At 46.3% G+C, this 23368-nt stretch overlaps 1 protein-coding gene across 1 annotated transcript; it reads right to left on the bottom strand.

Moving 5' to 3' along the window:
• Positions 1–334: 334 nt before the first annotated feature.
• Positions 335–19750, bottom strand: LOC150043444 (uncharacterized). The gene is made up of 7 exons (XM_090321961.1): positions 19649–19750; positions 17915–19093; positions 17452–17662; positions 15575–15846; positions 14717–15028; positions 2142–2295; positions 335–1804 (listed from the first exon to the last, which is right to left on the bottom strand). Exons 1-7 carry the CDS (start codon positions 19748–19750, stop codon positions 546–548), a joined length of 3489 nt encoding a protein of 1162 aa, XP_090178087.1. The 3' UTR covers positions 335–545.
• Positions 19751–23368: the final 3618 nt, after the last annotated feature.

The following is a 23368-nucleotide window of genomic DNA, read 5'->3' as shown; positions in this document are numbered from 1 at the left end:
TCAGCATCTTGAGCTCTAGCCTGCGGTTCTACCACTTGAACTATAGATCTACTTCAAGAATTTTCACGATTAACTGGCGATAAGGGTCTCGTGGACCTTCCTGCCCTGGCTGTCTGCACACCATGATCTTCAGATCTCAGCTTCCTGAGTAGCTAGGATTAGAGGTGTGAAACACCAGAGCCTAGCAAAACCTGTCTTACTGTAGGGTTCCTTTTCAATGAATGATCCCAGGTGGGGAGGCAAGCATTCTACCACTGGAGCCTTGGCTCCCCACAAATCTGATCCTCCTTCCTCTCCTTTTGATGTTACTGGAGTTTAAACTCTGAGTCTCAGGTCTGCTAAAGCGAGTGGCCTCATACTTGAGGTATGAGCTGGGATTCTCCTGATTGTGAAGACTGGAGCCGTGGTAGAATGATGTTTTTCTCCCTGCCTAGTTTCTGTCTTCTCTCCTTCCTAGATTCTCTGATGTGTTCTAAAGCCCCAGCTGTCATGGGAGCCTTTCCTGAATTCTCACCTTGTGGTGTTCTGGTGTGGCTTGCTCCATGTTACTTCAGGCTTGAGTAGTACTGAAAGTCCAACCCGAACTCCTGGCATGGGTAAGATTCCAGCGAGGTGTGGATTTCCTCGTGTTTCCTCAGGTGTGAGCTCTGTAAAAATGATTGTCCACAGGTATGGCATTTGTAAGTTATGTCCGCAGTGTGGCTTCTCTCGTGTGTGTTGAGGCTGTAGCTGTGGTTGAAGGATTTGTGGCACTGCTCATAGGTGCAGGGTTTCTCTGCTGTGTGGGTCTTGCAGTGGTGCTTCAAGCTGGAGAGATACCTGAAGGTCTTGCCACAGTGTGTGCACTCATGAGGCTTCTCTCCCGTGTGGATTCTCTGGTGGATGGTCAGAGTCCAGCGCTGAGTGAAGGCTTTGTCACACACAGTGCATCTGTAGGGTTTCTCTCCCGTGTGGATTCGATGGTGGGTGATCAGAGTCCCTTGGTGACGGAAGGCTTTGTCACACACATTGCATCTGTGGGGTTTTTCTCCTGTGTGGATTTGGTGGTGGGTGATCAGAGTCCCTTGGTGACGGAAGGCTTTGTCACACACAGTGCATCTGTAGGGTTTCTCTCCCGTGTGGATTCGATGGTGGGTGACCAGAGTACTAATACGAGTGAAGGCTTTGTCACACACATTGCATCTGTGGGGTTTCTCTCCCGTGTGGATTCGGTGGTGGGTGATCAGAGTTCCTTGGTGACGGAAATCTTTGTCACACACATTGCATCTGTAGGGTTTCTCTCCCAAGTGGATCCGCTGGTGATTTCTAAGATGTGAACATTGTCGGAAGGCTTTGCCACACACATCACACGGGTAAGGCCTCTCTCCTGTGTGGGTCCTCTCATGTCTCTTAAGCTCAGAGACTTGTCTAAATGACTTGGCACAGTATTTGCACTGGTGGGCTTCTTTGCCTGTGTCGATTGTCTCGTGTGGTTCAAGTGCTGAACTCTGGTGAAAGGCTTTGCCCCATGCCTGGTACTGGCAAGGTCTCTCTCCTGTGTGAATCAGGAAATGACTTTGCAAATGGAACAGTTTGTGAAAACACTGTCCACACTGCTGGCATTGGAAAGGTTCCTTCCCCGCCCCAAGCGTGCACTCCTCAATGGTTCTCCAACCTAGAGTATCAGTGAAAACATTGCCCTCATGGTCTGCATTCATCGTGTGGCTTCTCCCAGGGGTCGTCTGGTGCAGAGCGAGGCCTGGGAAGTTCCTGAAGGGCCTCCCATATGCATTATATGGTTCCTGTGTCTCTGCAGATGGCCCATCTGAGACAGCAAGAAAAGAAAGTTCTTAACACCTCACCCTGTCATCCTAGCTACTCAGGAGCCTGAGATCTGAGGATCATGGTTCAAAGCCAGCCAGGCAGGGGAAGTCTGAGACTCTTTACCTCCAGTAAACCACCTGAAAACCAGCTGTGGCCGTGTGATTCAAATGGTAGAGCACTAGCCTTGCACACACAGGCTCCGGGATAGCATCCGGGCCTTGCTAAATAAAAAACCACCACAACACATCTCCAGTTTAGCGAAACTTTGCAATCACAGTTTGTGTCCTTGTCCTTTGCACATTTGTTCTGGGGGTGCTGTTTTGCTCAGGGCCTCTTACCTGTACTTTTTGCTGATGTGTCCTCTGTCCCTCCTCTCCAGGGTTCCTTCCCTTGGCCCATACAGTGGATCAGGTCTGGTTTAGCCTGCTGAGCTGGGATCAGGCACTGCCACTGGGTCAGTGGGCCATTCACGTCTCTGTCCTCAAATGTCCACTGTCCCGAAGAAGGAAAAGAAGAGGTGAACAGTGTTAGCACGAGCCTGTGGGCAGTTTTCTCTCCATGGCACCAGAAATGGAGAGAGTGAAGATTCCATTTCTGATATAGGTGAGAAAAGAGAGTCATTTTAAAAACACACTTCCCGGCCAAGAGTTTAGCCTAGTGGTAGAATGCTTGCCTAGCATGCACTAAGGCCCAGGTTCAATTTCTTGGTACCATATACATAGAAAAAAAAAGCTGGAAGTGGTGCTGAGGCTCAAGTGGTAGAGTCTAGCCTTGAGAAATCCAAGGACAGTGCTCAGGCCCTGAGCTCAAGTCCAACCTGGCAAAAAAAAAACAACACACTTCCCGATGTAATGGAATTCCTCGAGTATACTCTTGTCATCTGAAAATATAGGATCATATTCTCAAAATCATGGCACCCAAGAATATAAAATATAAAATTGAAAAAAAGATGAAATTTTACATAGCATATAACGTTAAAGTGTCACCATAAAAATGTGTGTTTTGTTAGTATGTTTGGATTATACAGGATGCTCTGCTTATTTCTCTACTATAAAATGTACAGATCTGTGTATTTTATTTACAAATATATGTTTATATGTATATTATACATATGGAGGCCTCACATTTTACAATGTATAGCAATGAATTAAATGTCATTCTAACTTTTTGATTTTTTTTTTTTTTGCCAGTCCTGGGCTTAAACTCAGGGCCTGAGCACTGTCCTTGGATTTTCTCAAGGCTAGAGCTCTACCACCTGAGCCCCAGTACCACTTCTGGCTTTCTCTATGTATGTGGTACTGAGGAATTGAACCCGGGTCTTTGTCCATGCTAGGCAAGCACTCTACCACTAGGCCAAACTCCCCACTTCTCAATTTTTGATATTGATTCTTTTGAAGATCTGTCATTGGGATGTACATGGTCCATTTTAAATGGTCTTGACTAGCTGGACACTGGTGGCTCACACCCGTTATTCTAGCTACCTAGAAAGCTGAGATTTGAAGGTCCCAGTTCCAAATCGGCCAAGGCAGAAAAGTCCATGAGACTCTTATCTCCAATGAACTAGCAGGAAAACAGGACATGGATCTGTTGCTTAAATTAGTAGAGAACCAGCCATGAGTGAAATAGGTCGGGAGAGAACCAGACCTTTAAGTTCAGTTCCCACCACTGACAATAAATAAAAATCTCTAATGTCCATCTTCCCAGTCCCATACACACATCTGTTTAGCCAGAAGTGCGTGTTTGAAGGTCAAGTTCACCAGAGGCTTATGCTGAAAATTTGTGGACTGCAGAGCCTCTTCCACAGTGCTGGGTGTTCATTGACACTATTTTCTGCAGAGTATTTTACCCACCAAATACACCAGCCACATTCTTCTCAGCAGCCCATAGAACTTTCTCCAAATCAGATCATATTCTGGGACATAAATCAAGTCTCAACACATATAATAATATTGAAATACTCTCTGTATTGTATCAGATCAGGATGGATTAAAACTAAATTTTAAAATTAACTAAAAGGAATATTCCAATGAATGGAGACTGAACAACAGGTTGTGTGGTCAGTCACTGAAGAAATCAGGAAAATTCACCAGGTTCACATCTGTGATCTTAGCTGCTCAGGGTTCAAAGGCAGCCTGGCCAGGGAGTTCCATGAGACATTGTAGAGATTGAGAACTTTTTTGAGCAACACATTAATAACCCTTCAAGTCAATTAAAAATACATTGTAAGGTGTCTGGAACTTGGCTTGTGGTAGAGTGCTTGCCTATCATGCACCAAGTCCCAGGTTTGATTCCTTGGTACCACATACATAGAAAAACCAGAAGTGGTGCTGTGGCTCAAGTGGTAAAGCTCCAGCCTTGAGAAAGTCCAAGGACAGGGCTAAGGTCCTGTGATGAAACTCCAGGATTGGCAAAAAAAAAATTGTGTTAGAGAAAAGACAATGATAAAAGTTCAAGGACAGGGCTGGGAGTTTGGCCTAGTGGTTAAAGTGCTTGCCTAGCATGCATGAAGACCCGGGTTCGATTCTTTGGTACCACATACATAGAAAAAAAAAAGCTGAAAGTTGTGCTGAGGCTCAAGTGGTAGAGCTCTAGCCTTGAGAAAGTCCAAGGACATTGCTCAGACCCTGACCTCAAGCCCAGGACTGGCAAAAAAAGAAAAGAAAAAAAAAGTTCAAGGACAACGCTTAGGTCCTGAGTTCAAGCTCCAGAACTGTAGTACTCACGGTTCAAAGTCAGGCTGTCCAGGGAGGACCATGAGACATTGTAGAGAATTGAAACCTCTTTTTGCATTTCCTTAATAGCAATTCAATTACATTAAAATTACAGTGTAGAGAGACGATCAATAGTAAACTGGAAATAAGTTGTATTATTTCTTTTTCTCAATGTTTATTATGTGTACCATGTGTACCATATTATGAATTTTAAAACATGTAGAAAGTTATGAAGTCTGTGGCTTTGTTGAACTTCCTGAAAACCCAAAGAGGCAACTAAGTATAGAATAAAAGACAAGCTGCAGAATGGAGAGCCGCTTTGGGATCTGCAGCTGTCAGGACAACACATCTCCATCAAGCACAGCTGAGAGCCTTCCTCCCCACACCAGGGCAGCAGAGGAAAGAAAGGAGTGAGGAGGGGAGCTGGGCTTCTGTATTGATGGTGAATGCACATCACCCAGGAAGACCTCTGCCTGATGTTTATTAGTGGCAAATAGAAAAGTAAGCACACATACGTAATATAAAATATATATGTGGTGACAGGACGGAGCCCGGTCTCATTATGCCAGTGAATAAAGTAATTATCAGGCAACATCATCATTGCACTGAGAGTAGAGACCAAGGAATTAAAATGATCTGTGTCTCCTAAATATACTCGTTAATCACCATCAATTTTAGGTAGGATTCAAGCCACACCTATTCTCTGTATTCTGCAAATTCCAGTATATCATAGCATTTACACTTAGCTCCGGAGAAACTGGAAATCCTCCAATTCCAATTCAATTTGAGCTGTTTTAAGGTATGGCTACAATTTTTGTTTCCTTTTCTTGGTGAGAGTCATTTCTGGGGCTTGAATTCAGTGCTTGGGCACTCTCTCTGAGCTGCTTTGTTCAATGCTTGTGCTCTAGCACTTGAGCCACAGCTCTACTTCTTGCAGTTTGGTGGCTGCATGGAGATGACAGTGTAACTTGCTGTGTGTTGGTGGCTCATGCCTGTAATCCTAGCCACTCAGGAGTCTGAGATGTGAGAATCGTGGCTCAAAGCCAGCTGGGGCAGAAAAAGTCCCCACGAGACTCTAATTTTAAATAACCACTCAAATGCAGTAGTGAAACTGTAGCTCGATGTGAGAGAACCATGAGTATAAAGTGCTCAGGGACAGCACCCAGCCACTGAGGTCAAGCTCCATGACTGTCAAGAAGTCTCAAGGATCTCACCCTGACCTGGACTGGAGGTTCCTGGGAAGCAGCCATCACCTCCTCCTCTTCCTCCTCCCTCCCTGCGTTTCCTCCCTGAGTCAGATGACCTGAATCAACCCCTCCTTGCTCTGGAGGGTCTGCCTTTAAGACACTGGCCAATCCTCCTCACCTGCCTTCCTCACCACAGGTGAAGGTGCCTGGGGCTCAGGGGTGCAGATCCTGATGTCCTGCCCTGTCACCATGTGCATTCCCAAGGGAGGAGCTGGGAGCTGGAGAGTGAAACATGACTTCCTCCATTCCTGATTCCTGCCAGAAACCCACCGAGATGTTAGGTCAGTTCAAACAGCAAAGGTGTCAGAGGTCCACTCAGTGGTCACTCAAGTATGTTGAGATTCTATGGACCACATGTGTATGGTAAAGCCCAACCATATGGCTGGTGACCTATAAAAGAAGCCTGTGAGATTAAGGGGTCTCTCTCCCCCCTCTCCATCTGCACCCCTCCCCTCTCTCCCCCTCCCCCATTCTCTCCTCTCTTCTCCCCCCACCCCTCTTCTCTTAGGGCCCTGGCCAGTCACTATGATTCTCAATGCTTGACATGGAAGAATAAAGCTCTGTTTAACATCCCTTTTTTTTGGGGGGGGTCATGGAGCTTGAATTCAGCCTGGGCTCTATCCCTGAGCTTTTCAGCTCAAGGCTACCACCTTACCCTTGAGCCAAGCCCCACTTCCCCTTTTCTAGAGGTTAACTGGAGATAAGAATCTCAGGTTCTTTTGTACCTGGGCTGGCTTTGAATCTTGTTCTTCAGTCTCAGCCTCCTGAGTAGCTAGGATTACAGGCGGGAGCCATCACACCCAGCTTAACCTCCACTTTTGGGTCAGACTCTTTCCTTTGATCACAGACCTGGGGGCCTCATTGGGATCCAATGTTGAGAACTGAGCCAGCATCAGATTTTTTTTTTTTTTGCCAGTCATGTGGCTTGAACTTAGGGCCTTGAGCACTGTCCTTGGACTTTTCTCAAGGCTAGAGCTCTACCACTTGAGCCACGGCATCCCTTCCAGCTTTTTTCTAGGTATGTTGTACCACCACTAGTCCAAACTCCTGACCCTGCAGCATCAGAATTTTGAACAAAACCTCCAGAGATAAGATCTTGAGCGCAGGTTTTATCTTTGTGTTTGCAGAAGCAGCTCCAGACTTGTTGGCTTGTTCCCTTTGTGTTTGTGAGAAAAACTCCAAGCTTGTTCTGTTTGCGGACTTCCAGGGGAGTGACCCACTGGGAGAGAAACTGGATGCAGTTTTGCTCCCCAGGGCTGCATGCTCCATCTGAGCCATTGCAGGTTAGGGAGTCTGGTTTGGGACGTTGCAGGTTAGGGAGCGTGAGTCTCGGGGGCAGGACATCTGGACTGGTGCAGGCTAGCAGGCGAGGGAGAGGGAGGGTGTCCCGGGGTGGCAACTTTTGGGTTTGGGTTGTTGCAGGTTAGGGAGTGCAAGAGTCTGGGATATGGGGTACAGTTGTGTTTTGTATTTGTACGTCTTAGAGTTGATTCCTTGTTCAGCAGGGGCCATTGTCTTCACCTGTGTGTTGGCTGTCTGTGTCTCACAGCTTGTCAGGAAATGGGTCAGAGAAAGGAACCTGCGAGGCCCCTAAATTTTGTCCTTTGGCATTCAAAGGATTTCCAGGACAAGGCTGCCCAATCAGGTGACCAAGTTTACCCAGGAGAACTTAAAATGCTCTGCCAGCTGGGATGGTCCACTTTCTTTCCAAGATGACCACTGGAGGGACATTCACCTTGGCCCATGTTATGCTGGAGTTCTAAATCCTTACCCAAAAGACCATCAGAGACCAGAACCAGTGTAAAAATAAAGGAGTCTTTATTGCAAGCTCGAGCCTGATCTCTCGTGCACGCACGGCTGCCACCGGTGATGCTGAGAACCCCGAGCCTGGAGTTACAGCATTTTTATACCCTTGAGCAGGGACTTTACATATAGCATAGTGATGGTTACACACTGTGGGAAATTCATTAAAAAAAAAAAACTCTAACACTAATTAGGGAAGAACTTCATGAGGGATCGATCCTTGGAGAAGAACTTCAGAAAGGGCTGATATGGGGGACATAATTCTGATTTGTTAGTAGGGGGAACTTTAAAGGGATCCTTGGCTAAGTGGAAGGACTGATGGCTGACAAACTTCTTACTGATCTGTTAACTTGCTCTGGGGCGTCTCAGGAAGATTTATGCTTATCTGCAGGGTTCTGTCTTAAGCAAACACCATATGTGGTGTCTTCCTGTCTTAGATAGGCCATTTGTCTATCTGCAGGACACTCTTCCCTGAGTAAGCATCATCCATCCATCTACTGTTCTTTCTGAGAATCATTAGTACAAGGCTCTCTATAGGACTACAGTGGATCAGGGGGTTTTGTTTCAGAAAGAGATCTCAAGTAGAATGAGGTTGCTTAAGTCTCTTTCATAGATATTGGCATCTTAGTCGCCATCTGTGATTCCTAGAGTCGCTTTGCACACGCTAGGCTTTTCCTGGTATCAGGGCAGAAAGGGGTGAAGGGTCTCAGCAATAAGGCAGTGAAGCGGGTCACAGAAGCAGAATTAGCAGTTAGTGACTAAAAAAATGGTAGTTACAATTTTTAGCCTTTCAGGTCAGAGTAAAATCTTTGACATCCATCGAGACCAAATACCATACATTGTGGCCATACTTGGTGGAAGAGCCACCATCCTGGTTGAAACCTTACCTTCCCCTGCTAACAAAACTGTTTCCCTCTAAGGCAGATCAGATCTCCAAAACCAGAAAAGTAGGAGAAGGGGGAGCCTGAAAAGGCCATTCTACTTCTGTCGGATACAGAGAACTCAGACCCGCTCCCTATCTGTCCCCTAGATGGAAATCCCAGCCCCTCCTAAGTCTTACGTTGTTTGGTGCATATAAAAAAATGGTGGGCCAAGGGCATCCCGATCAAGACATGGTCTTGCAACATTTTAAAGGTTTTAAAAGGAAAAGCTTCAGAGCCCAGTTCTGTCACTTTGCAGCAAGACATACCATTAAAATTTGGGGGTTACTTAAAGGTCTCTGTTTCTTTGCGCTGTTTTGTGCTTCCCTGAGGTGATTTGTCTTGTCCTGTGTTGGTTTTGAGATATGAGAAGTCTAAATTAATTTTGAAGTTTGATCAACTCCAGTAAAAAGTTATTTTTAAGTAGGCCCCACCAGAGAGTCACTCAGACCCAATTCTAAACCAGCAGAGCAGCTTCAAGGAAAACAGCAAATTCCAGACAACTCCCTGTGTAAAAACCACCCCCAGTGATCAAAGGCAGTGATCAAAGATGACTGATGCGAGATATTGGGAGCAGCTGCCCTGCGGTTTGGCATGCATCCCCTAGCATGAAACTTTCAGCTAATCAATTCCTAAAACGTTAACCCTTTGAACTAACCAATCACTTCCAGCCCAATACCTCCTACCACTGGCTGCACAAATCAAGTTGAGTATTGTTCTTTGATTTTTCTGCGGTGTGTTATGGTTTGCTCAAACTTGTGACTATGCTTGGTAAGTTCCCAGAACCCTATAAAAACTCTGTACAATAGGGAGTTCGGGCTCTCAACTCAAATCTGCTGCATCAGTGACGGCTGATAGCCCAGGCTCAAGCTTGCAATAAAACTCTGGTGTGCCTTATATGGGTCGGCTCCCTAGTGGTCTCTGGGGACACCGAATTCTGGGCACCTCAGTATCAGTCCTAAATAATGGATTCTTGTTTTCTGTGTCTTTGTCAATGTACAGCTCTAACCCACCATTTTAAACTCACACTCCATTTTACAGGAAAGCCTGTTACCAAAGATATAGACTAAAGTTCCCAGAAAACCCACAGAGTGTCTCAAATATGTTTTCCTCCAAACTGACACAGCAAAGGCCAGTCACCAGGTGAAGTGACAAGCCCCTGAGCTCCATATGTTGCCAGAAGATAGCATTGTTAACGTTCTTTACTGTTTAACTTATGCCCCCCTCAGCTAATAAGATTGTGATAAGACTAGCTTGTGAAATATTACCCAATTATGTAGTGACTTAGCTGGACATCCCCTAACCCTAATTCTGTGACTTATAAAAACCCTTCCATGGGGCTGGGAGTTTGGCCTAGTGGTAGAGTGCTTGCCTAGCATGCACGAAGACCCGGGTTCAATTCCTCAGTACCACATATGTAGCAAAAAGCCAGAAGTGGTGCTATGGCTCAAGTGGTAGAGCTCTATCCTTGAGAAAATCCAGGGACAGTGCTCAGGCCCTGAGCCAAAGCCCAAGACTGGCAAAAAAAACAAACAAAAAAACCCTCTAACTGGAAGACTGGTACTCTCAATTCTGACCCACTGCATCAGTGTCGGTTGTGAGTCCAGGCTCAAGCTTGCAATAAAAGAAACTTGTGCTTTTATATTGGATTCAGCTCCTTGATGGGAAGGGGAGTATTTATGGGTAGCAGAAGCATGGTTACAGAAGCAGAAGCATGGTTACAGTGTAGAGATTGGTTAATTCAAATAAGGCTGGGGGTTTACTCTGGGCAGAAGTGGAATTTTCCTTTTTGGCTAGAGAAGGGCTTACGTGTCCTTCTTCTGGTCACAAGATGTTTTTCACATACTCCTTATCCTACTCCTTATCCTGGAATTTCCCTGTTTATACAATTCCAGTTCTCGGTGACCCTGACCGCGAACATCTTGCTGGTTATTTTTCAATTTCTTTTTATAACTAAACACCAGCTGCTACACAAAATGGAGGCACTTCTGCTATCCTGGTAATTACAGTTAAGGCTATACATTTCTCAGTGGTCTCTGGTGGTCTTTCAGGGGGGATCTCAAACTTAGGGTACAACAAAAGCTCTTGACACTAAAAATTCCAGAAAATGCACAGCTGATAATTTTGCACGTTTTAAAATCCTTGTGAGTATGAATGTGTGTGTGAGCAAACATGTTCTGAGGAGCTAAAAAGCACCTCCATTCTGAGGCAGTAGCCATCTTGTTGTTTATATGAACTATGAGTGACCCCAAGTGCACATAAATTAAAAGAACAGAATTGTGGCACCCATAAATTCCAGGAACTGACCTGTCCGGGTTCAAATTAACCAGAGCTCACATAAATTTCAGAGACAGCACTGCTTGCTAAGCCATAAAACTACCCCCAGATAGGACTCAATTGGCATGGAAACTTCCCTTTAGCTCTGATCCCTGGAATGTGCCTAACCCCCACCTTATCTTGCTCAAATACCTGGTTGCTGTAAATCTGTGGTCTTTTCCTTTATAAGCCCTGTAAAATTTCAGCTCGAGGGCCCTACTTCTCTGTGGCCTTCCTGCAGCACAGGCATTAACAGTTCAAGGTTAAATTGTCAGCATGCTATGTAAAACAATGGGTGAGTTTATACTTGAAACACAAAAAGGCAATTGGGTAAATTTAAGTGGAAACTCCAAGAAAAAAATATTAGATTTGGGTGTTTCGAATATCTCAAAGGATTGTTGCATTGTTTTCAAGAGGAACTACTTTAAAAAGGATCTTTCTAAAGATTCTGAAATTTGCATTTAAAAAGACAAATCTGGTATTATAATCTGGTATTTTCCTGGGTTAAAATTTGGGGATAAGTATTAGAAATTTAAATGTGATATGTGTTTATTAGTGTCAGAAACTTTGCCTGTCTGTCTTTTAAAACTGTTCAGGTAATCAAATGCCAAGAGAAAAGGCTGGGAAAACGTAGGATATGAAAGACCACCCTCCGTAGAGGGGTCTCTCAGGTTGGAGACCCTTCCCAAGGAACAGCCGAAACCACACAGTCGGATGCAACAGCAAGAGGTTTATTCAGGTGTCGGGCGCCCGGGCGACAAGTCTCCTAGAAGACTTGCGCGCCGGTTGGGGAGCGAGGGTATATTTTATAGGCAGCTAAAGCAGGCTTACAGAAGCAGAGGCAGCATAGTTACAGGGTTTTGATTGGTCTATTATAATTTTATTACTGGAACACTGGGACTTTCTATTTTAACACATCCCTCAACCACAGGCCTGTCATTAACCCGGTGTTACTCCATTTCTTGACCACTGATGTTACAAAACATTTGTTCCTGTTGGTTCCTGGAACCCGGGTCAGATGTTGGCCCACAGAGTTCCTGTAATTATACCCTATTTTTATTTTAAAGCTTACACTACACTTTTTATTTCTTGGTTCAAGCCTTGCAAGATGGCATTACTACTGCTAAGCTGCCAATTATATGAAAAGGCTTTATTTTTGGGGAGGGGGATCTTTCATTCCCCCCTTTTTCTTGTGCCCAAATAAAATCCTTTATTTTGGAAGAACAATTTTAAGGTAATTAATATACTGTTGTATAAAAATTTTCTTGAGGTACCCGGTCATATTGGTCATATCGCTGGGTTAATACCAGGGCTTGGACTACCGCCATTCGGTCTTTAACAAATTGTACTAATTTGTTTAATATACAGGGACCGAATAACAAAATTAGAAGAACAATAATTAGCGGGCCCATAATAGTTGAGAATAGGGTGGCAAACCATGGTGACTTATTAAACCATCCTTCAAACCAACCTTGTTGAGAGTCAAATATTTGCTGTCTTTGTTTGAGTCTTTCTCTTAGTTTGGCCATGTTATCCCTTACTATTCCAGTGTGGTCCGCATAAAAGCAACATTCCTCTTTAAGGGCCGCACACAACCCCCCTTCTTTTAGGAATAGTATGTCCAATCCCCTTCTATTCTGTAACACGACTTCAGACAGGGAGGTTAAGGATTTTTCTAAGGCACTAACAGATTCTTCCAAAGCTGTGATATCTGAATGCATTACCTGTTGAAGTATTTTAATTTCTTTGCTGGCCAAAAGGGCAGATGTTCCAGTTCCAACTCCAGTAGCTATTCCTCCCATAGTTATTCCCCCCAATATTATTGCCATGGTTAAAGATATGGGTTCTCGACGTACTCGGTTGCTTCCTTCATAATATTTATACATAGCATCTGAATTATGATAGGTTATTTTAGGCCATAGTTCTACAATTACACAAAAGTCTGAGGTGTCATCCAAAACTTTTGATGACACGCAGGGGGTTAATCCAGTGTTGCAAGCCCACAGGGTATTATTGGGGGGTACCAAAAAATAGGATTCAGTTGGTACTTGGACAACCTGAGCACACAATTTTTGATAATTTTGAGGAACTGTTCCTATGCACAATCCTCGACCTGTGATCTCTGAAAGGGTTAGTTTGTGCTGAGCAAAGGCCCTGCATGGAAGAGGAGGTGGTGGAACCATTTTGAAGAGACTGAAATTTTTATTAATGGCAACTCCTTCATAAAAAGGGGGTCGGGCCCCCAAGCATAGCCAACATTCTTGGGTTAAATTAGGATTTGTGGCATTTAGGAATAAGTAAGTACCGTTAACTAGTTCTTGTAATCGCTCAATGTCTTCTAGCCGAGCGGGGGTTGATGGGCCTTGTTCGGTCTTAGTTTCATTTACTTTTTTTACTAGGATTCCTATTTCTGATATTTTTAGGGTTTCAGTTTTGGTTACTTCTTTGGCTTGGGTCCCTTTTTCTGATGTTACTAGGGTCCTCTGTCTATATATTTCAGGCCTAGAGAATATTACAGGGGTCCTCTGTGTTACAGAATTAGGACCTTGACTCAGAACCGGAGTTTTCTGTCTAAATATTGCAGGATTAGGTTCTGGAAGTCCTTGGACTTTTAGTCTGATCTGAAAGAGTACTCCGGGGTTATATCCTGAAACATATAGCCTAAGGCCCCAAAAAGTTCCCTGGGTCCACCCCCTAAATTTCTTTCCCTTTTCTGTGAAGCTTATTTTTAGAGGTAAGGAGAGTCCTGAGTAGAATCTGTCTTTCCCCTTTAAACAGGCCGTGACCGGTCTTTTTCCAGTCTCTTTTTTGAATCCTCTTTTGACTTCAATTAAATCTCCCGGTAACTTCCAACTGACTTCTCCTGTGGTCTCACAGCCCCATCTCGCACAATAGAAATCCCCTGGTCCCCCGCACTGTGCTGCCTTGAGATTGGATCTTCCCCCTTTGGGACAAACATAGAAATCATAATGTGCCCATCTGCATCTTGCATATGGGGTGCGACACCCGGCTGCATCAACTACCCCCGGGTGGGTGCTTCTGTCAAGGTCTTCTAATTTTACATTTTCTACTCCCCATATAGGGTCAGCTCCAACTGCTATTTGGCAAAAATCGGGGGTAAGTGTGGGCCACCAGGTATTAAGGGGGGCTTCCTGGATAGTCTCCCACACTACCTCTGCGTTACCAGACAGAACTTGCCAGGTCAATAGCTTAAGCTGGTGGGGAGAGCCTTGACAACAGATGACATTGATGTATATAAGAACTATTATTGAGAGTTTGCTATAAGTCTTATCTTGAGGGGGTTTTGGGTTCGCTGAACTCGCCATGTCTGCTCTCCGGTCCTGGATTCCACAGGTGTTGCTGGTTTGACGTGGGAGGCGTGGATCCAGGCGGCGATCCCGTCTACTTTGAGAGCGGTGGGGGTGGTCAGCAGGACAGTGTAGGGTCCCTTCCACCTGGGCTCAAGGTTCCTGGTTTGGTGTCGGCGGACCCAAACAGAGTCACCAATCTGGAACTTGTGAGGCACCACAGGACGATCCTGTTGCTCTCTGTATGCTGCCGCCAGAGGTCTCCAAACCTCCTTTTGGACCAACTGGAGGGCCTGTAAATGGGCTTGGAGAGTTTGACTATTAGCAAAGCTGGCAATATTAGGATCCAAAAAGCTAACAGCAGGTGGGGGAGCCCCATACAGAATTTCAAAGGGGGTCAACTGATGGGGTCCTGGAGTATTCCGGGCCTTATACAGGGCCAAGGGGAGGAGGAGCACCCAATCCCTTGAGCCAGTTGCAAGCGTTAATTTGGTTAAAGTCTCCTTTAAAGTCCTGTTCATCCTCTCTACCTGTCCTGAACTTTGGGGTCTATAAGCACAATGTAATTTCCAATCAATCCCCAATAATCTAGCCACCATCTGACTTACCTGAGAGACAAAAGCGGGCCCATTGTCAGTCCCGATTACCTTGGGCATGCCATATCTAGGAAAAATTTCTTCTAGAAGCTTCTTGGAAACCACCTTAGCGGTTTCTTTTCTGGTGGGAAAGGCCTCCACCCATCCCGAAAAAGTATCCACAAATACCAATAGATACTTGTATCCATACATTCCGGGCTTGATTTCAGTGAAGTCAATTTCCCAATGAATTCCTGGCCGATGTCCTCTTTCTCGAGCCCCTTTGGAGGCACTGTGTTTTCCCGCGTTGACCTGGGCACAGACCTGGCAGGAATCTGCAACTTTCTGGAGTATTTGATTTTTATTGGGAAAATAAAAGAACTGTTCATCTCTATCCAACAAGTCTTTAAGCTTTTTAGGACTGAGGTGAGTTAACTTATGGATTCTATCTATTATCTGGTGCTCTATTGGGGTAGGCAGCACAGTCTTTCCTTCCTTCAGCCAGTCTCCCGTTTCTTGGTCTAGGGTGGCTCCCAAGGTTTTCAACAGTTCTTGGTCCTTTGGCCCGTACCAGAAGGACGACCTATTAGGTATTTTTATAGGCAAAGTTAAAGTTGCTGTGATTTCAGGCATGGGCTTCAGTGCCACTGAGCGTGCTGTCTCGTCGGCCAGTCTATTTCCCATGGCCACGGGGTGGTCTCCTTTTTGATGGCCTGGGCAATGCATGATGCTGAGCCTGGCTGGCCGGAATAAGGCTGATAGTAGGGCCAGAATTTCCTTTTTATTTTTAACCTCTTTGCCTTCCGAAGTCAAAAGCCCCCTTCTACGATATATTTCCCCATGTACATGAGCAGTGGCAAAGGCATACCTGCTGTCTGTGTAGATGTTGACTTTCTTTCCTTTGGCCATCAGGAGAGCCTGGGTCAATGCCACAAGTTCTGCCCGTTGTGCTGAGGTCCCTGGTGGGAGGGGTTCTGCCCAGATTACCTCCTTCTCTGTAGTCACCGCAGCCCCCGCTTTCCGTTGTCCGTCCTGTAGGAAGCTACTCCCGTCCGTATACCAGGTACAGTCCGCATCAGGGAGTGGAACATCGGTGAGGTCTGGTCTGGTTCCGTGCACTTCTGCAAGGATTTCTAGACAGTCATGAGGTTCCTCCATCCCCTCTGATACCGGAAGTAGGGTAGCAGGGTTAAGGGTGACTACTGGGCCAAAATGGATTTTATCAGTGTCCAGTAGCATGGCCTGGTAATGAGTCATTCTGGCATTAGACAACCATCGTTCAGGGGGCTGCCTGATTATTGCCTCTACGGCGTGAGGAGCCAGTAGAGTTAATGGCTGTCCCATAGTCAATTTACCAGCATCCTTGGTGAGTATTGCAATTGCTGCCACCATTCGAAGACAAGGTGGCCATCCGGATGCTACTGAATCCAACTTCTTTGACAGGTATGCCACAGGGCGTCGCCAGGGCCCAAGTTTTTGGGTGAGAACCCCTTTAGCGTATCCAGACTTCTCGTCCACAAACAGATCAAAAGGTTTAGTTAAGTCTGGCAACCCGAGAGCTGGAGCTGACAGGAGGGCCTTTTTAATTTCCTGGAAGGCTTTTTGTTGTTCCTCTCCCCAGGTATAGCTAGCCCCTTGCTTAGTAAGAGGATATAGCGGGGCCGCTGTCTCAGCAAACCCAGGGATCCATAATCTACAAAATCCAGCAGTCCCCAGGAATTCTCTCAGCTGCCGTGGGGTGTTGGGAACTGGCATTCTGAGGACTGTCTCTTTTCTGGCTTCTGTCAGCCATCTCTGTCCATTTTTGATGAGATAGCCTAAATAGGTGACCTGTTCTTGGCATATCTGTGCCTTTTTAGCTGAGGCCCGATATCCCAGCAAGCCCAAGGCCCAAAGCAAACTCTTTGTTCCCAGCTCGCATTGCTGGCGGGTTGGGGCTGCCAAGAGAAGGTCATCTACATATTGAAGCAGTGTGAGAGATGGGTTCTGGATCCGGAAATCAGCTAGATCCCGGTGCAGGGCCTCATCAAAAAGGGTGGGGCTGTTTTTGAACCCCTGAGGAAGTCTAGTCCAAGTCAATTGCCCTGATATTCCCAGCTCGGGGTCTTTCCATTCAAAAGCAAAGATTGACTGGCTACTGGGATGTAATCTTAGGCAAAAGAAGGCATCTTTCAGATCCAGCACAGAGTACCATTTATGAGCCGGTGTCAGAGAACTCAGCAAATTATAAGGGTTAGGCACTGTGGGGTGGATGTCTTCCACACGCCTATTTACTTCCCTCAAATCTTGTACTGGCCTATAATCCCCAGTTCCGGGTTTCTTTACAGGCAGAAGGGGGGTGTTCCATGGGGACTGGCAGGGGATTAGAACCCCTTGATCTATCAGCCGTCTAATGTGGGGTCTTATACCCTCCTGCGCTTCCTTTGACATAGGGTACTGTTTAATGGAGACTGGACATGCAGTTGATTTGAGGGCAATTACTAAGGGGGCTTGTTGCACTGCTAATCCTAGACCCCCTGTCTCTGCCCATGATTCAGGAAATTCCTCAAGCCAGCTTTTTAGATCTGAAGTCTCTGAAGGTTTTTCATACAATCTATATTCTTCTTCTATATTTAGAGCCATTACATGTAGGGGCTGCCCTTCGGGTCCCATTACCCGGACCTTTGTTTCTTCAAAATAGATCTGAGCTTTTAATTTTTGTAGCAGATCCCGACCTAGTAGTGGGTAAGGACAATCAGGTACATGTAAAAAGGAGTGAGTCACTTTACCAGTGGCCAGCTGCACTCTTCGTTCGGTGGTCCATCGATAGCTTTTTCCTCCGGTCGCGCCCTGCACCCACACAGTCTGGTTACTGAGCGGTCCAGGGTTCCGGGTGAGGACCGAATGTTGCGCACCTGTGTCTACTAGAAAAGTCACTGGCTGCCCCCCAACATTAAGAGTTACCCTGGGCTCAGGGGGGGGCTCCTGGCCCTGACAATCCTAATCTTCCAAATTAAGTAGGGAGCTGGTGGGAGCCTTAGGCTTCTGAAAGTCCTTCTTTTTGGGGCAGTCCCTGGCCCAGTGGCCTCTTTCTCTGCAATAAGCACATTGGTCCTTGCCCACTCGGGGCCCACATCCTCTTTCCCTACTTCTGTCTTGCTTATTCCTGTCCTGGCTTCTGTCAGACACTACAGTGGCCAGCAACTTGCTAATTTCTCTGGTCCTCCTCCTATCTCTTGTTTCCTCTCTTACTTCCGCCTCTTTTCTTAACCTTTCATCTCTTTCCTCTGCTTCTCTTTTTAGTCTTTCATCCCTTTCTTCCTGAGTTTCACGCTTATTAAAAATCTTCTCAGCTTCTTTTAATAAGTCAGAAAGAGTACTTGCTCTTAAATTTTCAAGGCGCTCCAATTTCTTTCTAATGTCAGGAGCCGCTTGCCAAATGAAGGACATGACTATGTTAGTCTCCACAGCGGGGTCTTCAGGATCAAAAGGGGTGTAGATTCTAAAGGCCTCTTTTAATCTCTCCAAGAAGGCGGAAGGGCTCTCATTTGCTCCCTGCATAACTTGCTTAACCTGAGCCAAATTTGTGGGGCGCTTCGCTGCCCCTTGGAGACCCGCTACGAGCAACTGGCGATAGAGATGCAGGTGATTCCTACCTTCCACCGTGGTGTGGTCCCATGCTGGCCTCTCCAAAGGAAAAGCGGCATCTATTTCATTGGGCAACTGGGTCAGGTGTCCGTCAGCCCCCCTAACATTTTTCCGGGCTTCTAACAGAACCCGCTGGCGCTCTTCCGAGGTTAACAGAGTCTGTAAGAGCTGCTGGCAATCATCCCAGGTGGGCTGATGGGTCACTAGAATAGACTCAATTAAAGCAGTAAGCTGTGAGGGGTCCTTTGAAAAGGAAGGGTTATTGTTTTTCCAGTTGTACAAGTCTGAAGCCGAGAAAGGCCAATACTGCCATCTACCGTCTATCCCAATCCTAAGGGGGAAGGCTTGTGAGGTGGAATCAGCGGCCGGTGGCTCGCGCCGCCCTCGGAGGCGAGCGGCCATCGGGGATGCAGGGGGTGGCCCCGGAGATGGGACTGGGGCCAGAGGTGGGTTTGGCGGAGGAGCTGGTTCAGCTTCGGCTCCTCTGTTCTGAGGGTACGGCGGAGGGTCTTCCTGGAGAAGGTTAATCAAATTATCATCGGGTGGGAGAACAACAGGGGTGGTTTTAACCTGCTTCCGGGAGGGAACGAGAGCTGGGTAGAGGGACGAGGTGTTTGGAGAGGGAATAGGAGCTGGAGGTGCAGTGGCCTGGAGAGGGGTATTGGGGGGAAGGAACGGCCTGACCCAAGGGGGGGGGTCAAGGGCAAGTGACTCCCAGGTGAAGATATAGGCCATCTGGTCGGGGTGTCCGTGTGGACCAGGATCCAGGATCTTAGATTTCACCTGCTGGATTAACGAGGGGTAAAAACTACCCTCGGGGGGCCACCCCACCCCAAACGTTGGCCATTCGGAGGAGCAATAAGTGATCCACCTATCCTTGCGTATTTCCACCGATAGGTTATGGGCGGCTGTTTGAACCTCCTTCCAGCGCTGCAAAGTCAAACTTAGGGGGGTAATTACAGTCTGAGTCTGTCCCATTTTAGCAGTCAGTTCCAGTCCCGTCACAATTAATACAAATACCACAAAGACAAAAAAACAAAAGAGCTTTACAAGACGACTTTTTTCCAAAACTGAAAATGAACCAATTGTTGAAGGGGGCCCAGATGCCTCTCCCAGCAACTGAACTGCAGATTCCTCAGGCTGAGATAGGGCCCCAAAGGGGGAAATAGGGCGGGTCAGATATCTGATCCCAGACATTAAACAGAAAGTAAATAAATTCAGACGGGAGTCCGAGGGTGGCCAATCCTCCTCCCTTACAGGTTGTGAGCGGATACTCACTTCAGAAGGGGTGCCAGGCACCCCACCAGACAGACGGGGGCTTTTCCAAGCTCCTCTCACCCCTGGGACGTCTCCCAGGGGCTGCGGTTGGGAGTCCGAGCCCGTCAGCTCCTCCTCAGATCCGCAAGGTACAGACCGCCACGGCGAATTACAGACGCGCATGCGCATATGACAGAGAACGAAATTACAAACAAACAACAAAGAAATCGCTGGCCAGCTTACCTCCCGGAGGCGGGTCGGTGGTCCCTGGGTGAGGGGTCTCCTATCCCGGACGAGCCCCCAATGAAAGACCACCCTCCGTAGAGGGGTCTCTCAGGTTGGAGACCCTTCCCAAGGAACAGCCGAAACCACACAGTCGGATGCAACAGCAAGAGGTTTATTCAGGTGTCGGGCGCCCGGGCGACAAGTCTCCTAGAAGACTTGCGCGCCGGTTGGGGAGCGAGGGTATATTTTATAGGCAGCTAAAGCAGGCTTACAGAAGCAGAGGCAGCATAGTTACAGGGTTTTGATTGGTCTATTATAATTTTATTACTGGAACACTGGGACTTTCTATTTTAACACATCCCTCAACCACAGGCCTGTCATTAACCCGGTGTTACTCCATTTCTTGACCACTGATGTTACAAAACATTTGTTCCTGTTGGTTCCTGGAACCCGGGTCAGATGTTGGCCCACAGAGTTCCTGTAATTATACCCTATTTTTATTTTAAAGCTTACACTACACTTTTTATTTCTTGGTTCAAGCCTTGCAAGATGGCATTACTACTGCTAAGCTGCCAATTATATGAAAAGGCTTTATTTTTGGGGAGGGGGATCTTTCAGATAGGCCTGTGTGCTTATTTTTGGGGGTGAGGGAGAAATTGGCAAAGGCCGTGGCTCTGGTTCCCATGGTGGACAGGCCTTAGTGGGGTCCATGCATGGTGAAAGAAGATAAGGCTGTCCACTTAAACTTGGTCAAGTGGGCTGAATGGACCATCTTCATGCTCTTTCCTTGTAGATGGACACTGGAAATCCAATGGTGAAATGTGGGTGATGTGATTAGTATTTCTTAAACTGCCCCCTAAAATGTATTAAATTGTGGAAAAGGTCTTTAAAGGAATGCTTAAAGGTTTATCTACTTATGAGTTGGTTTCAATTTTAGAAAAAGGAAAAAACTAAGTCTGGACTTTTGGTGCAGTGATGATGTTTGTAATTCTTGCCTTAAGGAAAAACTATTGAGTTTAAAATGTTATTGGAGTTCTAGGCAGTAACTCAAACAGCAGGGGGGAAAATGCCTCTTTTAAAAGGAGGCCTCGCCTGGCACAGCACGGTGGCTCACACCTGTCACCCTAACTACTCAAGAGGCTGAGATCTGAGGATCAAGCTTCAAAGCCAGCCCAGGCACAAAAGGACCTGAGACTCTTATCTCCAATTAACCTCTAGAAAATGGGAAGTGGGGACTGGCTCAAGGGTAGGGTGGTAGCCATGAGCTGAAGAGTTTAGGGACTGTGCCCTGGAGGAGTTCAAGCTCTGGGACTCACACACACAAAAAAAGAGGCCTGGAGGCAAAGGGGAGAGCCTTGAGCCTACAAGAGTTCTTCAAATGCAAATAAACGCTAAAGTGTGAAGTGTTAAAGCAAAGATCAGTAAAAGTTTTAAAGAAAATTAGAAAGGGGTTTCTGGACAAAATTTGGAAGTGAGGTTGTCCTGCATGTTTGTTTCAAAGAAGAGAAAAAAAGGAAAATTAGGACTACCAAAATGATTGTTTAATTGCTATTTCAGCTTGCCCTTGTAAGTTTCTTTGTAACAGTTTCCAGCAGGTCCACAGAGAAGGACAGCAGATTCTTCTTCAGATGTGATTTTGGCCCTTAACAAGTTCCAAGTAAGATCATGATTATCGACTACTTCTGTGTTGACCACCTCGTTGCTTGACTTGGAGTAAAGTGGCCTTTTAAAGGACTCATTGATCTGAAAACTGCAGTTTTGAGCCAGCCGGGCAGAGCAAAAGTCCCTGTGAGATTGTGATCTCTAATCTGCCAGCAGAATGCTGGTGAGTCCCAGTTGCTTTGGAGCTCAAAGTGGCAGAGAACTTGGCCACTCAAAGTAATCAGAGCCAGGAGGTCATAGACTAGTTTGTAAGCATGCCTTACTATAATGTCCGTGTCTCTTTACTCCGTAAGTGGGCAGGAACTTGTCAGTCATCTGTAATAGTGGGTAGTTTACAATCCCGACCCCCCCCCCCATGTTTGCTCAAAGCCCTAACTGAGAGAATTTGGGATTGATACCAGCCACCGATTCTGGAAAGAAGACTGTGGACCTGAAGCTGTGTCCGTACTGATCTGTATATAGGCCTACATAGGCAACTTAGGCATTGTTAGGGTTGCAGAGATTCAGTTCCCCAGAGAGTCACGATAATGTCTTTGCAAACAAGTGGTAAGTAAGCTGCATTGTTGTAGCCAAAGCACAAGTGACTCTAGGATCTGCCACCATCTCTGCCATCCAAGCAGTTGCTTACTAGCCTCTGGATGCTTCCTTGCTTTTGTCCCACGAGCATCCTTTCCATACAGGGATAAATGTCCCATTGGCATTTCATTTAGTTGGTTGCTGGACTTGAACTCAGGGCCTGGGCACTATCCCTCATCTCTCCAGCTTAAGGCTACCACAAAGTAAGTCATGGGAGAGAAAAGCTCAGGCAGAAATTCAGCTCTCTTACAGAGAAGTCAATAGTATGATTTCATGTGAGGAGGGAATAAAGTAAGGAGGCTGACCTAAGTAGCTTTTTGCAGTCATCTTGGTGCCTCTGGCTGGGTGAGGGGAATTCTCCACCCTGTGCTGAACAGTGTAGAAGTGAGAGGTGCTAAATGTAAATGAGGGCTATGGTTGAAAGACCCCCCCCCCGGAAAGATAGAATAAAGTAATAACTTACCTTATGCTTAGCACTAGTAACGCCATTTTGCAAGGCCTGTACTAAGAAGTAAAAAAAATTCAGCCTAGGGACAAAAACAGGGTACAATAACAGGATATCTGTGGGCCAACATCTGACCCGGGTTCCAGGAACCGAAAGGAACAGATGTTTCGGAAAAATAGAGCAACAGCAGGTCTGCGGTTAGGGGATATGCTAGGACGGAAAGTCCCCAATGCTCCAGTAATTGAAACTTAATAAACCAATCAGGACCCTGTAACCATGCTGCCTCTGCTTCTGTAAGCCTGCTTCAGCTGCCTATAAAATACACCCCTCTCCCCAGTCTGGGGGCGCAAGTCTTCTAGGAGACCTGTCGCCCGGGCGCCCGACATCCTGAATAAACCTCTTGTTGTTTGCATCCGATTGCGTGGCCTCGCTGCTCCTTGGGAAGGGTCTCCAACCTGAGGGACATCCTCTAAGGAGGGTGGTCTTTCATGGTCAAATGAAAAAGAGAAAGGTTAGTAAAGAAAACCTTGAGAAAGGAATTGTGAAAAAAAATGGTGTCTTCTGGAAAAGACAGGATCTGAAAAGAATGGTCTTAAATGTTTTAAAAAGGGATGAAGACAAATCCTAGGGAGTTTGAGTATGTAGCAGATGATATGAAGCATGGCTTAAGAATGGAAACTCTCGGGGCTGGGAGTTTGGCCTAGTGGTTAAAGTGCTTGCCTAGCATGCATGAAGACCCAGGTTCGATTCCTCGGTACCACATACATAGAAAAAATCCAGAAGTGATGCTGAGGCTCACGTGGTAGAGCTCTAGCCTTGAGAAAGTCCAAGGACAGTGCTCAGGCCCTGAGCTCAAGCCCAGGACTGGCAAAAAAAAAAAAAAAAAAAAGGAA

The sequence above is a fragment of the Megascapheus bottae genome, chromosome 31 (genome assembly GCF_031878675.1).
Source record: "Megascapheus bottae isolate mThoBot1 chromosome 31, mThoBot2.hap1, whole genome shotgun sequence".
Classification (NCBI taxonomy): Eukaryota; Metazoa; Chordata; class Mammalia; order Rodentia; family Geomyidae; genus Megascapheus; species Megascapheus bottae.
Note: the sequence above shows the minus strand (reverse complement) of the source record. Positions and strands in the feature narration are given on the sequence as shown.

Excerpts from the sequence above, each read along its gene's own strand:
- LOC150043444 (XM_090321961.1), bottom strand. The coding sequence starts at position 19,750 with ATGCGCGTCTGTAATTCGCCGTGGCGGTCTGTACCTTGCGGATCTGAG. Across the intron at positions 17,663-17,914 it reads GGTTAAGAAAAGAGGCGGAA|GATTGTCAGGGCCAGGAGCC; the intron begins GTAAGAGAGGAA and ends TTGGAAGATTAG. Across the intron at positions 1,805-2,141 it reads CACATCAGCAAAAAGTACAG|ATGGGCCATCTGCAGAGACA; the intron begins GTAAGAGGCCCT and ends TTGCTGTCTCAG.